The 16,147-nt window shown below is 52.4% G+C and overlaps 1 protein-coding gene across 1 annotated transcript in view; it reads right to left on the bottom strand.

Moving 5' to 3' along the window:
* Window positions 1-7,555, bottom strand: part of UBE2QL1 (ubiquitin conjugating enzyme E2 QL1) — a 52,985-nt gene extending 45,430 nt beyond the window's left edge. Inside the window, exon 1 of the mRNA XM_065905370.1 lies at window positions 6,305-7,555. Coding sequence (XP_065761442.1) covers window positions 6,305-7,093 — 789 coding nt within the window. The 5' untranslated portion in view covers window positions 7,094-7,555. The remainder of the gene's footprint in view (window positions 1-6,304) is intronic.
* Between the last annotated feature and the right edge of the window lie 8,592 nt (window positions 7,556-16,147).

Here is a 16,147-nt window from a genome sequence, read left to right as displayed (position 1 = left end):
TTATCTTTTAAATAGACATGAAAGTCATTTGTCTGGTCCCTTCACTGCCCCCAGAGTGGCACCACTGAGGCTGCTTTCCTTCTAAACGTGCCCTCACACATGCCTGTTCCTGGGGATGAGAAAGGGCAGGACTCTGGGTTAAGACAAACTTCAACTTCTTGTTTGCGTTGGCACGTCCCATTAAAAACCAAACAAAAGCCCCTAAACTCTCCTGACCCTGAAGAAGGAAAGCAAACCTTTTACAGCCTTTAGTATAAACCAGACAAGTAAACACAAAGGCGTTTACATCCTCTTTCTGTCTGATCCGCAAAAGGCGACAGCTCAGGGTGAGGTGAGTCACTATGGCTCTGAACTGCACCGTCAGCCCCGGGATGGGCAGCCTTGCTGCGGAGCTTGCCAAGGTGGCGTGGGGCTATTTTAGGATGCAGAGTCCTGCCCGCGTCCTCCCGGCCGCCCTACTTGATAGCGGGACAAGCTATTTTTTCCTCTGAACCATCGGGCACCCGGAGACCTCCAGCCGCAAAGTCATCCGGCATGGGTGATGACCTCTGTCACCTGCACGTGGGCAGAGGATACAGCAACACAGGGACTCATAAGACACCTCCCCCCACTCCCGCCCCGAAACACACAGATCCGCTCTCCTGGGTGAGTCACATGGCCTGACCCACGCCCCGCTGTCACTGTTTACACGCCCGCTCCGCCCAGCGTCCCTTTAAAGGGGCCACCGTCCCTGTCCCCAGCGGGCCCCGCTGAGTGCGGCCCTGTGTGCACACGGGTGGGCTTCGTTTACGTTACTCGGCAAACCAGCAACAGCCTCAAGAGGAAAGAGGTTGCACTGGTTAAGAAATTCCTGTTTGGGCTTGTTACGGGCCTGCGCAGTGATCCCACCAAAACTCATAGGATGGAGTCCTACCTCGCAGCACCTCAGAAGGTCACTAACGGTGTGTGGAGGGTCTTTACAGAGGTGATCATGCAAACGGAGGTCATTAGGGTGGGCCTTGATCCAGTAACACAGGGGATTCCCTCATAGCTCAGTTGGTAAAGAATCTGCCTGCAATGCGAGGAGATCCGGTTCAATTTCTGGGTCAGGAAGATCCGCTGGAGAAGGGATAGGCTACCCACTCCAGGATTCTTGGGCTTCCCTTGTGGCTCAGCTGGTAAAGAATCCACCTGCAATGTGGGAGACCTGGGTTGGGAAGATCTCCTGGAGAAGGGAAAGGCTACCCACTCCAGTATTCTGGCCTGGAGAATTCCATGGACTGTATAGTCCACGGGGTTGCAGAGTCGGACGCGACTGGGCGACCTTCACTTTCACTGATCCAGTTAGACCAGTGTCCTTACAAGAAGGGGAGGTGAGGACACAGAGAGAGAAGGAAGGCCATGCGGGGACACGGGGAGCAGACGGCCGTCCACGAGCCAAGCAGGAGGCCTGAGAACATCCTCCTCACCTCAGAAGAAGCCAAGCCTGCTGTCACCTTGCTCTCAGACTTCTGGCCTCCAGAAGGCAAGAAGTGAAAGCCTGTTGTTTGAGCGCCCCAGACTGCGGTACTTTGGGGCAGAGCCTTAGCTAACTCACACAGCGCTTTCAAAACGTTGTGTGAATTACAACAGCTCAGAAGCCAGGACACTGTAGGAACCCACAGGTCTGTTCTTGGTTACTTTTTTGAGATTGTGTTTGCTTGCTTCCAGTCACTGAGTTGTGTTTGACTCATTTGCGACCCCACGGACTGGAGCCCGCCAGGCTCCTCTGTCCATGGGATTTCCCAGGCAAGGATACTGGAGTGAGTTGTCATTCCTTCTCCAGGGGATCTTCCCTGAAGATCCTGAACCCGAGACTCCTGCGCTGGCAGACGGGTTCTTTACCACTGAGCCACCTGGGCGGCCGTGGAGATCATGCAGTGACAAGTAAAAAGCTACTTCCAGGCTGAGTACTTTGGAAGAAGTCCTGAAGATGGGCTGTGTGTGTGTGTATGTGTGTGCGCCAGACTCAGGAACACCCATGATGCAGAACCCTTGAAGCCCTAAAGTCGACGTCCCAGATGCACTTTATCATCAAACAAAGCTGATCTGCAGGGCCTGATCCTTCTTCATCACACATTCAGAAGTCTGGACACCTGCCACTTTGCTGTGTTCCAAAATTCCAGAAACGACTGCTGTCAGGAAACTAACTGTCCCAGAATCGCTCACCTATTTCTGGTTCAAACCCTGAGAACTGAAGGCGTTTCACTGTTCTCATTCTGCTGATGGACGGCTGTGTCCCTGTCCTCTGTGGACACAAATGGTGACCACATAGGTCACCTCCAAGCACCGGCTGGAGACAGCCAGGGTCCTAGCTGGCCTGGGCATGACTTTGTCGTCACAGACAACCATCACCAACATGCGCTGGTGCTCAGAGCCTCGCAGTCATGACTGGTATTAGCACACGGAGCTGCATTCACTTCCCCTGACCACGTGGAGCTGAGGTTCCCTCACCTGTACGGTGACCAGCAGAACCAGGAATGCTGATCGCCTTAATGCTCAGATGCCCAGAGCTTGGCACAGAACAAACAGTACATGCTAGCTGCCGCTGCTGCTAATGCACCGACCTCCTACTGGGTTGAGTCCCGTGGTTGGCACCAAGGGGACAGAGAGGACTGAGAAACTCTCCTTCAAGCGCCATCTGGTTCCCCTGCCCAGGGTGATGTCTCACTAATTAAAAAGGGGCCCCTCAGGAGGCGCACCGATGTGAAAACAGAACCCCGACTCAATGCCCCCTCAAGCCACTTTGACTCCAACACTGCTGAAAGTGAAGCTCCAATCCTTTGGCCACTTGATGTGAAGGGCCAACTCGCTCGAAAAGACCCTGATGCTGGGAAAGATTGAGGGCAGGAGGGGAAAGGGATGACAGAGGATGTGATGGCTGGTTGGCATCACTGACTCAATGGACATGCGTTTTAGTAAGCTCTGGGAGATGGTGAAGGACAGGGAAGTCTGGTGTGCTGCAGGCCATGGGGTCACAGAGAGTCAGACACAGCTGAGCAACTGAACAACAACAGCAAGTCATTCTGGGGAAACTTCTGCTCATACAAGTGCAAGCAGAGGGCATCTGTAGAATCATCAATCATTCCGGGAGTGAGACCCGGTACACACGGGGCATGGCCTAGGCATGACCCTCCAAGGCATGGAGAGTTTTCATTTAATTTCACAAACGAAGAGTAACCTAAAATGTCTCTCTGTAGCCAGAAGAGGATTTGGTAATAAACAGGCAAGGTATGTATGTCACCATCTCTACACAGAATGTATACAGAAGAAATATTTGGTAAGTTAATTTAAAACAGACAAAATTCCTAAAGCAGCACACCAGGGATGTTGATAACAATGGGGCCCCCACGAGTTAGGTAACATGAAATGACTCGTGAAATGACTGATCTGTCACACCGAGTGGTAAACCCAAACATTTAACATTCTACACAAAATGGTGAAGCAGATCTCTTCTTTATATGACCAGTTAATTAAGAAGACCAATCTCTGCTTATTATGACCCTTAAATGTATTTTATGACGTGTCTATAGGCAGAGAAACAAAATCAACCTTAGGGTATCCCCAATTCAGAAAGCTAAGCTTAGCAGTTGTGAAAGAGGAAAAGGAGCCTTTTCTACTTTGTCAAGTAAGAAAAATGCTTCCTAAAAAAGAAAGTGCCAACAGAGAGAGGAAGGTAACTAGAATGGAACCGTTCTGCCTTTTAAAGTAATTATTGGTTTGGTAGCACTTTCGGTTCTCTTTGAAAACCTCATCAGGTATTTTGATTGTTTTCCCAAAGCCTGTTACCTTTAACTGTGGAAATAATTCAGTAACCAAGGTACGTGCAATGAACAACCTGCAGGTAGGAAATTCACAAAAGCAGGAAAGGCACCTAACACACAGGCCCCCAAACACCACCCGGGTCGGATCTTGCCCTGCACAGAAGCCTGAGACACTGGTGAGCGACCATCCCTCCGGTCCTGACACTGCATTTCCAGTGGTTTGTATGTATCCTACACAACTCTCTTTCGGATGCTGAAGTCAGCAGGAAAAGTGCAAAGGAACTGAATTGGTATTTTTTATAAACTTCTGAGTGCTCCTCTTCCTTTCAGATATTTTACACACTAGACTTTAGAACAGGTAGTATAACACAATATGCTAGGTGGGGAAGGCGCTGAGTTCAACTAAGATTTTGAAACTAATAAAAATGTTGATAATTACTTGCAACAATGAGGTCTCTAGTTTGCCAACTGTATGAAGATTCTCAATTTGGGTTACAGAGAAAATAAATATATACCCAAGGACTTGCCCAACTTAATAGAAGTGCCCAGGCACCAACAGAACGATCATTCACAGCATTGATGTGAACATGGCAAATATTTATTAACAACTTACTAAGATAGATCTTAGGAAAAAAAAAAGTCCTTACTTGTCATTTGAAATCTTTATTTTCCTGCATCTTTCAAAATGCAGGCTGAGGTCCATGTGACCTCTGGGATCGCTTCCAAATCTAAATGATATGATTCTATGATTATAAGGCAAAATGATATTCCTCCGCCCCATGTCCCCAGAGTCGTCCCCATGAAGGATAAAAGATGGCAAGAGAGTGTTCTAGAGAGTTTTGATTAGCGGAGCTTTCTGATACCAATAAAAGATGCATTTCTGTGAAAAATTCATCCCCATCATTTGTATGAATCCTGATGATATAAACGGGGCCCCCTCCGACCCCTGTGGCTTGTATTCCATCACAGACTCCCATCACAGACTCCCATTACATCAGAGCCAGCACTAAACCACAAGCTTCACGGTGAATTTCTGATGCTAAAGCGTTAAACCTCGCCTTTCTAAAGCTGCCACATCCATGCTGTTGCGAACTGGAGAAACAAGCGGAAGCTAAACCCCAGGAAAGCTGGACTAGCAGGATAGTTACATGGTGAAAACAGACCTCAGTCAAGAACTAAGTGCCAAAGCGATTGGCGTGGAATCCCAGGGGCTCCACCTCTAGCGAAATTGGCAGAACAAGCATTATTTGATTAGTGTGAAAGATCCTGAAGAGGCAGGTGACAGGGGGCTGATGGCTTCTAAGATGCTGGCTGTAGAAAGATCACATTGAGGTCACTCGGGGTCTCCGAAACAAAACAGTGATTCTACATAAATCTAAAACACACCCACATAAAACTATGTTTTTTGTTTTTTTTTTTTTTAAAGTAACATTCCATAGCGATTTAGGAAAACATCAACCAACCTGAACGTGATCAAGACCATATAGCTTGGGAAGAGAAAACCACCACACCTCTTCTGCCTGCAGCTCAGGGGAAGGTATTTCAGAAGGTTCATTCATTCTCTGCTCTCAGGTTCTCTGGGGGCTCTTTGCAGTAAAGCTGCCATCTGGGGCAGCAGGCGAGAAGACATCAGGCTTGCCCCTGATTTCAGTAGTCAAAAATCTTTAACCCTGATGATGGACTTAAGCCCTGGGGGCATGAGGAAACTGAAGCAAGTTCACAAGTCTGAGAGGGAGAGCTAGATCTCCGGGGGAGCTGATGGTCCTGGTGAGAGGCAGGTCCCAGGCGTTTCCTGGAGGGAGTCTGGCCTTGTCACTTACAGAACAACTCACACCACACCTCTGCCTCGCCAGTCAAATTTCTCAAGAGCAGAATTTTCACCTTGCACTAGATGCCGGTCAGGACGAAAGCAGAGCCGGCGAGCAGATTCGGCAGCAGGCAACTGGCCCTCTGCAGAGACCGCCCCCCGCCCCAACTCGCAGGGCATCCCTGAGCTACTGGGGGTGGGGGTGGGGGAAACCTCTGTGTGTGGCAGGCGAGGGGGGCGACAAACTGGGCTGGACGTTTATAGATTCTGAGGTCCAGACAAAGTTTCACCTTCGGGAAGATTATGGCTACAGGAGACGGGAGGCCACGGAGAAGGAGACCTGGGGCGGGGGGATGGGACCGGAGGGGAGGAGAGATGGGGATTCAGGGGGCAGGGAGGGAGGGAGGAGGCGGAGATGGTGGAGGGGCAAGGGGGGAAAAGGCAGGAGCGGATGGAGGCAGCGGGCTTGAGGCGAGGACCGGAGGTAGACGGGAAGAGCCAGAGGGACGATCGGGGAGAAGGAACAGAGGAGAGACAGGAGGGTGTGCGGAAGGAGAACCCGAATTCTGGAGAGGCGGAGACGCGCAGAGACGGGATGGAAAAGCGGGCCACGGAGAAAACGCTCAGGCAAGTCGAGGGGAGGCGCCCGGGGGATGCCTCCCCTTTGGAGCCAGGTTTCGAGGGCGCCCCGCGCGCCCCCCGCCCGCCCGCTTACCTGGCCCTTGACCAGGCTGGCGGCGAACTGGCGCATGACGGCCTCCACCGTGTAGGCGCTGGACCAGCCGCGCGGCGTGAGCAGCTCCATGCAGATGGCGCCGCCGTCCAGCACGTAGCCGTTCTCCAGGCGCGGGCTGAGCACCCGCATGAAGGGCGGCGAGAAGGGGAAGTTGTCGGGGAAGGTGAGGTTGAGCAGGATGAACTCGGTGTTGGTCTCCTTCATGTCCTGCCACAGCACCGAGTCCTTGTCCACCTGGTGGAGCTTCACGTTCCAGTCGAACAGGCTCTCGTCCACCAGCTCCACGGAGATGAAGCGGTCGCTGAGGCGCGCGATGTCCCGCAGCTCCTTCATGAGGCGCCGGCTGCGCACCTGCGCGCAGTGCTGCTGGCGCGCCGCGGGCACCAGGCTGCCGCCCGCCGCCGCCGCCGCCGCCGCCGGGCCCGGCCCCGCCCTGGCGCCCGCCGCCCGCTCCCGGGGGCCCCCGGCGCCCGGCGCCCCCGCCGCCCCCGCCGCCGCCGGCGGCGCCTTGTCGCGCGGGGCCAGCTCCGCCGCGCGCTTGCCCTTGCCCTTGCCGGGCCCGGGGCTGGCGTCGCCCGCGCCCCCGGCCGGGTGCGGCGGCTGCGGGGGCTTGTTGCCGCCGCTCTTGGCGCCGCCCTTGCCGCGCAGCGCCGCGCTCTGCGGGCCGCCGCCGCCGCCGGCGCGGTGGTTGTTGTGGTGGTGCTTGGGGTCCTCGGTGTCCCGGTTGTGCAGGCGGATGAGCCCGATTTTGCGGAGCAGCGTGGCCATCTTAGGCTCGGCGCGGGTGCGGGCTCCCCTCGGCTCCTGCGCCCGGAGCCCGAGGGGCGCGCGGGGCGGCGACCGGCGACCACTCAACGGGGCGCGGCGCGGGCCACCCCCGGCGCCGGCGGCCGTGGCGCAGGCGAGCGGGCAGCACGCGCTCTCGCCGGCCGCTGGGTCGCCGCTGTCATATGACGGGGCCGGTTCGGGCTCGGGCTCCGGCCGCCGGGGAAGCGGAGGCGTGGAGGGCGCGCGGCGCGGTGGTCCGTCCCCCCGGCCGGTCCCCGGAGCCCGGCGTCCGCGGTCCTTTGTGCGCGGCCGCTGCCGGGGCTGGCTTCGAGTCCGAGCGCCGCACCGGGGCGCGCAGAGCCGGCCGCCGCGCCCCGGAGGCAGCGAGGGGGGCCGCGGGCTCGGGCCGTGCGCGCCCGCCGGGCCGTGCCGTGCTGCGCGGGCCGCTACCGCGGGGCCCCGGCCGCTGCCGCTCGCGTCTCCGCCGCCGCTGCCGCTGCGGCTGCTGACATTGCAGAGGCGGCTGCTCCGTCTGAGCGGCGCGCGGCGCGGAGGGGGCGGTCCTGCCGGCCCGGGCGGGGGGACGGGGGGGCGCGGGGCGGGGCCGTGGGCCTGCCTGCGCCGAGCCTCTCCGCTCCCCCCAGCAGCCAGCCCGGCTCGGGCAGCGACACGCGTACGGCCGCTGGGGGGAGACAACGGCGCGCGCCGGCCACACCGGGCGCCCGGCTGCGGGGACGCCGCGCTCCGAGCCAGGCAGACGCGGAAGAAGGAAGCGAAGTAGGGAGACAAGGGGCGTGTGTCGGCGCGCACTCGGGGTCCCGGAGGCCCCCAGTCCTTGTGCCCCGGGACCCAGGCTCGCCGCCGGCCTGGGACCTCCGACCTCGCTTGCCCTGGTTCGAACAGTCCCCAGGGGAAGGGGACGTCGGGGAAAGGATGGAAAGCAACCTCGTCCCAGATGGACCCTGGGGTCCCACACGGCAATCCGGGACCCGGGTCTGCGGAACCAGCACTTACCCAAAGACCGATCAAAGAATCAGAGCCTGCGAAGCAGGACTCGGGAAGCGCGCGCGCCGCAACCCCCTGAAGAATAGCACTCACCCCGCCCCCACCTCGAGTCAGGACTTTAGAAGATGACCGTTTCATGAGTTGACCCCTGCGTCCCGTCCCGGCTCCTCTCCTCCCCGCCACGCCAGAGGGGCCCTGCGTTCCGAAAGGGGAAGGAAGGGACCTCTGAACACTGGCTTTTGAGTCCGACGCATGGCGCCCGCGGGTGCTCGGGGCTGGTCCCGGACTCCGGTACCCGCGGGTGACCTCGGGACCGGCAGCGGAAAGGGTGGGAAGCCTCCCTCAACTTGGACGCTTTCACCCTTCCCCTCTCTTTCTGCCTTGCACCCATTGAAAAGTATTTTTATCTGGTGAAATTCCAAGCAAAACGCCCCCGAAGCTGGACCAACCAGAGGAGCCGCGGAGGCAATGTTTGCAGCGATCGGGCCGGGTCTGGTGTGCGAGGCCCAGCTGCGCAACGGGGAACCGCGTGGGGCAGTGATGAGCGCCGCGGCGTAGGAGGCGTGAGTGTGCCTAGTCGCTCCGTCGTGCCCAACTCTTGCGACCCCCGCAGACTGTAGCCTGCCAGGCTCCTCTGCCCTTGGGATTCTCCAGGCAAGGATCCTGGAGTGGGTTACCATTTCCAGCTCCAGGGGATCTTCCCTCCCGACCCAGGGATCGAACCCAGTCTCCTGCAGTGCTGCAGGCGGTCTCTTTACCGACTGAGCTGTGAAAGTAGGAGGAATGCCCCCCAAACCTAGATGGCTCAGGGCTGACTCCAGACTTCGCCGCTCTTTCTGGTTTGGCTTTCATCTGACTTGAGGACCCTCTAAATTCATCCACCCCGCGTGTTCATTCTGATGTCACCGTGAGGGTTGTTTCTAAATGTCTGTACCATTTTCACTTTGTCCAAATTGTTAAAAATTTTCACTGTGAAAAATAACTTTTCAGACCACGGTGGAAATAAGTACAGAGCGGATGGTCTGCGGGTTGCTTTTCTGGGGTTGTCTCCCGGCAGAGCAGCGTGCTGACCCGTCCTCGCTGGTTTGTGGCAAGTGCACGTACCCCGGATCGAGGACGAGGTACAAAGGTGCGTCTCTGTGGAGGGTGCTTTTCCAGTGGGTGGGACAGGGCGGAGCTTCTGCCCAGGCAAGACCACTGGCTGGTGACCAAGCCTCGGCTGTAACTGACTGCGATGCAGTTGTCCGGGTCTCCTGGGCGTCTTTGTGACCTCCGTTCTATCCAGCTCTGATTTTTAAAGAGAAGTGGAGTAGGAAGATGACAGGTCTGTCTGTAAATATGCTGAGTGCACTTAACCCGTGGGAAGATGGAATGTTAGACGATCCGGAGGTGATGCCGGTGGGGACAGGCAGGCATTACATGTTTCATCATTTTATGGCCGGAGAAGCCGTCTTAAGTTTTATCTGACCCGTTTTACTGATGAAGAAGCTGTTTCAAAGAAGCTCAGCAGCTGGCCCGGCTCAGCCCCGTGCTGGGACTTACACCCTGACCCCGGGTCCCCGAGGCCTGTGCTGGGGTTGACCAGCTGCCCCAGATGTACCTGGCATTACAGGATTTCTGCTTGGGTTGAGTATTGGTCCCGTTCTGGAGCTGGAGGTGAGGAAACCTCTGTATATGTGACTGTCATCCCCGCAGACTAGTGGGCCTTGGGGGATCTGCGAGAAATGTTTCTTACCTGAAGCAGGGGCGTCATGCTATGTGGTTTGGGAATGGCTTAACTGAAATCCCAGGCAGCTGTCTGTAAGGTCTTTATTTCTGGTTGGGAAGATTACTAGAGTGATCATATAATTTATTCTCTGAATGCAACTTTTTTTTTTTTTAAGTGAAAGTGAAGGTGGAGTTGCTCAGTCGTATCCAACTCTGTGACCCTATGGACTGTAGCCCACCAGGTTCCTCCATCCATGGGATTCCCAGGCAAGAATACTGGAGTGGGTTGCCATTTCCTTCTCCAGGAGATCTTCCCGACCCAGGGATTGAACCCGGGTCTCCCAAAAGTGTCTGAGCCACCTGGGACCTCATTTAATACTGATGCTGAAGCAAGAGGCCAAAGCAGGACTGACCGACAGGTGAGATTGTCGTCATCTTATCTATTATACCTAATCCACTTGAGAGAATAGTATGGAGCAATAACATTATAGCTATGAAGATTATATAGCAAAATGAAATATTTATGATGAACTTAATAATTTCAAGTAAGAAAGCAAAGTGAAACGTTATATCCACACTATAGCTACAGCTACATAAAGCTATGTGTAGGAAGAAAGATTGAAGGAGGAAAATTGGAATGGTAACAATTAAAACCTTACTACAGGTAGGTATTCTCACCTTACTCACCCCTCAACCCACCAGTCAACGGACCCGGAGACTTGCTTCAGTGACTGCATGGTAAAGGCAGCCATGGGAAGAAGGACCCTTTCCTTCTTATCCCAGGAGATTCTAGAAAGTTCTATGTTAGAAGAAAGACCCAGCCTAGCAGTGTATAGAGGTTACACTTTGTTGTTAAATTTTTTCTTGTTTATTTGATTTTCCAACACTCTGAAAAGGAATATGTTGCAGTTGCAATGAAAAAAAAAAGTTAGCAAGTTTTTAAAAATTACCTTATTAGAGATTAAGTTTACACCATTAGGACAGTTGAATTGTGAACATTTAGCAAAAGAAAATAATCTCTAAGGACAACTGTGGGTCCCGAGTTCCTTCTCCCTTTGCAAGCAGTGATGGGATGGGGATCTCTGCAGAGAGAGTCAAGGCCAGTCTGCCTAGAAGGGAAGAAAGGTAGGGAGGAAGGGAAGCTGCTTATCACAATTGTCATCCGTCATCTGGGAACTGCGTTGTACCTGCTGATGACACTTTCATGAGCATTTGAATCCATGGTGTCAGGGCCAACTCTCTCTAGTGGCGGTTTTTATAAAGAGATGCAGAACTGGGTTTGGCCATTTATTTTTTTGTCTCAAAGGGCTGTATTGAGTTTTTCCAGCTGGTCCTCTTTCTTTTGGAGTCTAGTCTCAAAAAGGCATCAACCACACCAGCTCAAAGTGTCAGCCCCCGAGTCATGCACATTGTTTATTCCCTTGAACGGAGGTGTTGACATCATGACCAAAATTCAAAAACATTTTTCTGCGAAAAGAATTCACTGCGAGGCAGCATAGTGTTGATCTGTGATGTCACTAGTCACATGACCTGTGATGGCCTTCATTTTTCCACTAATCATCAAAGCCAACACTTACATGGCAATTCATATCTCATGTCATCTCAAGCACTATGTGATCTGAATCTTAATTCACTTAATCTTCAGTTCAGTTCAGTCTCTCAGTCATGTCCGACTGTTTGTGACCACATGAACTGCAGCATGCCAGGCCTCCCTGTCCATCACCAACTCCTGGAGCTTACTCAAACTCATGTCCATCAAGTTGGTGATACAATCCAACCATCTCATCCTCTGTTGTCCCCTTCTTCTCCCACCTTCAATCTTCCCCAGCATCAGAGTCTTTTCAAATGAGTCAGTTCTTTGCACCAGGTGGCCAAAGTGCTGGAGTTTCAGCTTTAGCGTCAGTCCTTCAAATGACTATTAAGGACTGATTTCCTTTAGGACTGACCGGTTGGATCTCCTTGCAGTCCAAGGGACTCTCAAGAGTCTTCTCCAACACCACAGGTTAAAAACATCAATTCTTCGGTGCTCAGCTTTCTTTATAGTCCAACTCTCACATCCATACATGACCACTGGAAAAACCACAGCTTTGACCAGACGGACCTTTGTTGGCAAAGTAATGTTTTTGCTTTTTAATATGCTGTCTAGCTTGGTCATAACTTTTATTCCAAGGAGTAAGTGTCTTTTAATTTTGTGGCTGTAGTCACCATCTGCAGTGATTTTGGAGCCCAACAAAGTAAAGTCACTCACTATTTCCATTGTTTCCCCATCTATTTGCCATGAAGTGATGGGACCTAACACCTCTTTAGTAGGCAGCATGTTTAGCCTTGCTTTACAGAGAAATTAAGTACCTGGTCCAAAATGACACAGTGAATGGTCAGTGAAGTCAAGATTCAAACCTGGACAGATGGTGCCGCGCCGTTGCTCTATGAGCACCTATTGCATGCAGTCACTGCAGAGACCACAGTGCAGGCCTCCTGCCCTCTGGAGCTGGGGTTCTGGGGAGGGCGTCTTTATCACCCTCTGAGCGCTCCCTGAAAGTTGCTCTAGGAAGCTCTAAAGGAAAGAGCTTGAGGACATCAAGGAATATTCCATTCGGTGCTCCTCACTTACTCAAGACCCGCGATGGATGCGGAAGAATTTATCATTTAACTGAAAACTCAGCTTTTCACTTTACAGCACAGACATCTGAAGTCACAGCAGTGAGGCTCTTGGCCAGAGTCACGGGAGGTGGTGGCGAGGGAGCTTGGACCCCCAGGCCCGATGCCTCTTCCACATGCCGTAGGTTGTGGCCTAACAGGGCCGGGCTTTGCTGCTTTCTCCCAGAGTACACGCTGCCTCCTCTTGGATCAGACCTGACATTTGTTCCCTTGGGGTGAGCTGGGCTCTGGTTGGGGAGCAGGGCAGAGTGGCAGGTGAGTGTGGGGAGGACTTCCTTGGGTATGATTAGCATGGGGCCTCCAGGCATAGAATGGCTTCCCTGGTGGCACAGATGGCAAAGAATCTGCCTGCAATGCAGGAGACCTGGGTTTGACCCCTGGGTCAGGAAGATCCCCCGGAGAAGGGAATGGTGACCCACTCCAGTGTTCTTGCCTGGAGAATCCGATGGACAGAGGAGCCCAGTGGGCTATAGTCCACGGGGTCGGAAAGAGTTGGACACGACTGAGTGACTAATACTTCCCGGGCCTGGGAGCTAGTATCCTTACTCAGGTGTGGTGAAACTCCTTCGGCAGGCAAGGGCAGTTAGAGTTCGAGGTTCTCAAAGCTTTCAGTCACCCAGATGGGCCATTCTCAGTCATCTGGCTTCCGTTTCTTCCCAATCCATGACCAGGCTCTCACATCCGAGTGCTGGCAAGGCCGTGAATTCAGTGTCCTTTATGATTCTGCAGCCTCAAGAAGCAGTTTTGGGGACTGGTTTCAGCTGTGCCAGTCCTGCAACTCTAAGGGTTATGATGGTCTTTTTGGGCCATGGTGGAGTGTCCCGCCGGCTCTGAGTCTTCTTGAGCTGATCGTTCTGATCTCTGAACCTGTTGTTTTCCTTCCACCAGCTCTCTCCCCACTGTGCAGAGCCCCCCATCTTCTGCCTTTCCACGGTCATCAGTGTCTCTACCGTCAGGGTCAAGTGCAACAGCTGCGTGCTCTCCCCAAACCTTCCTTTCAAGTGCGTCCCGCATCTCAGGCAGCACAGGTGCTGAACATGACAGAACTGATGCTGCTGCTCTGCACTAACTACCAGTTTCCATTTTCCACCAGTGTCGATTCCATCACTGTGATCAAGTCAAAGCCGTTAGCTGTCATCTCAGTCTTTGGATTCACTCCTGGTGCTAATCCTGTGTTAGTCCAGGTCCAATCAGGAACACACAAGCTGGAATCAAGAGCACCAATCTCAGATATGCAGATGACACCACACTAATGGCAGAAAGTGGAGAGGAACTAAAGAGGCTCTTGATGAAGGTGAAAGAGAAAAGTGAAAAAGCTGGCTTAAAACTCAACGTTCAAAAAACTAAGATCATCGCATCCGGTCCCATCACTTCATGGCAAATAGGAGGCGGAAAAGTGGAAACAGTGACAGACTTTCTTTTCTTGGGCTACAAAATTACTGCAGACAGTGACTGCAGCCATAAAATTAAAAGATGCTCCTTGGAAGAAAAGTTATGACAAACCTAGACAACATATTAAGATGCAGAGATATCACTTTGCTGACAAAGGTCCATGTAGTCAAAGCTATGGTTTTTCCAGTAGTCATGTATGGATATGAGAGTTGGACCGTAAAGAAGGCTGAACACCAAAGATGTGATGCTTTTGAACTGTGGTGTTGGAGAAGACTCTTGAGAGTCCCTTGGACAGCAAGGAGATCAAACCAGTCAATCCTAAAGGAGATCAGTCCTGAGTATTCATTGGAAGGACTGGTGCTGAAGCTCCAATACTTTGCCCTCCTGATGTGAAGAGCCGAGTCACTGGAAAAGACCCTGATGCTGGGAAAGATTGAGGGCAGGAGGAGAAGGGGATGACAGAGGATGAGATGGTTGGGTGGCATCATTGGCTCAGTGGACATGAGTTTAAGCAAACTCCAGGAGATAGTAAAGGACAGGGAAGGCTGCCATTTTATGGGGTCTCAAAGAGTTGGACGTGACTTAGCTACTGAATAGCAACAACGAATCAGCAACAGAGAGATATGCCGAGTGTTTCAGCAGGAGATATTTAATCTAGAAAATTGATGGCAGAGGCATTGAGGTGTTTGAGAAACAAAAGAAGAAACGGGTGCTGAGGAAGCCAAAAAAGGGGAATCGCCCTTGGGTTTTAGCCGCTCACTCCCCCAGAGGTGCGTGAGTGCTGGAATGGCTGCAGAGAGCATCCCCATCGCTGCCCACGGCTGCTTCCCGCTGCCCTCACGCAGCGTCTTTTGGGAGTTGGCAGAACATCCCTGCGCCTTTGTCCGTTCTTGACCTCCAAGGGTCAGGTGGTCCAGTCCAGAGGGGGTCAGTGTGTGGACCGCCTGGAAGACCCGATGAACCATGGCCATGACGGCCGCTGAAGGCTCCCTCTTGGGCTATACTTAGCTTTCTGAGCAGAGAAGAAAGACCTTGAGATGGCTTTTGCAATTACGGAATTTAGATTTTCTCCTGGCAGTTGAAGTCATGCTTGACTGATGAAATGAGTCATGCTTTCTTTTCTGAAGAAGAAGCTGCTTGGTCCTGGAGAGGTTTCCAGAGATAATCATCTCCTTCTTCCTGCCCTTTTTATCTTTGCTGGAGGCAAAGGCAGTTACTTTCTAGTTGTATGGAAGTGTAAAATGACAGCTGATATTGTGTGTCAAGGTAGCGCGTGTCTCCATTCACTGTTACCTTAAATATTAGGTCTAAATATAGGCCCAAATATAGTATTCTGAGAAAGTCAGTCCTGCTTCCTGACACAGCTGAGGGGTGGTGAGTGCAATATTGTAATTAGCTGAAACTGAGAACATGTATTATATTTATCTTGTGCATTTTCAAAGCATTAGAATATAATGGAATCTTCTGAACCCTTTTTGCTGTTTGTCTTCCCAGCAGTGCAGGACAATAAATGTGTTGGTGTGCCCATGTCAGCTTTGAAAAAATAATTGAAAATAAACTCTGCAAATTTGGTACTCAAAAATAGTATCTTATTGTCGAACTTTTTAAAGCAGAGGGTTCATTTGCATTCACTGAAGTGCACAGATTTTTATTGCATGACTGAGTGGGTTTTCAAGCATGTATGCACTTGTGTAGCTTAGACTTCAGTTAAGATATGGACTATTGCCATCACTCCATGATGTGTCAAGCCCATCCTAAGCCTCCACCAAAGGCACCCTTTGTTCTGGTATCTATTACCATAAAGTAGCTTTACTTGTTTTTGAGCTTTATATTAATGGAATTACACAGTAGATCCTCTTTTGTGTCTGGCGTCTGTCAGCCGATATATAATCCACATATGGTCTCATGGTGAGATTCATCCATGTCGCGCCGGTATCAGTAGTTTGTTTTATTGACCAGTAGTATTCACCACGCTGACTCAATGGACATGAGTTTGAGCAAACTCTGGGAAATAGTGAAGCACAGAGGCACCTGGTGTGCTGCGGTTCATGGGGTCACAGAGAGTCGGACACGACTGAGCGCCTGAGCTACAGTTCTCATCGCGTCAATATGCCACGAGGTGTTTATCTGTTGTCCTGGTGAAGGACTTTGGAGTTGTTTCCAGTTTTGGATACTGTGTATATAGCTTCTGTGCCCACCAAGATGCAAATCTTCTTAAATGTATGATTTTACTTCTTTCAGGTTGTGACAAGGAGTATGTCAAAGACTAGGTCTGTGTTTAATTCTGCAAGA

This window comes from Muntiacus reevesi, chromosome 14 (assembly GCF_963930625.1).
Source record: "Muntiacus reevesi chromosome 14, mMunRee1.1, whole genome shotgun sequence".
Taxonomy (NCBI): domain Eukaryota; kingdom Metazoa; phylum Chordata; class Mammalia; order Artiodactyla; family Cervidae; genus Muntiacus; species Muntiacus reevesi.
The sequence above is the reverse complement of the archived record's forward strand: the minus strand, read 5'-3'. Positions and strand labels throughout refer to the sequence as shown.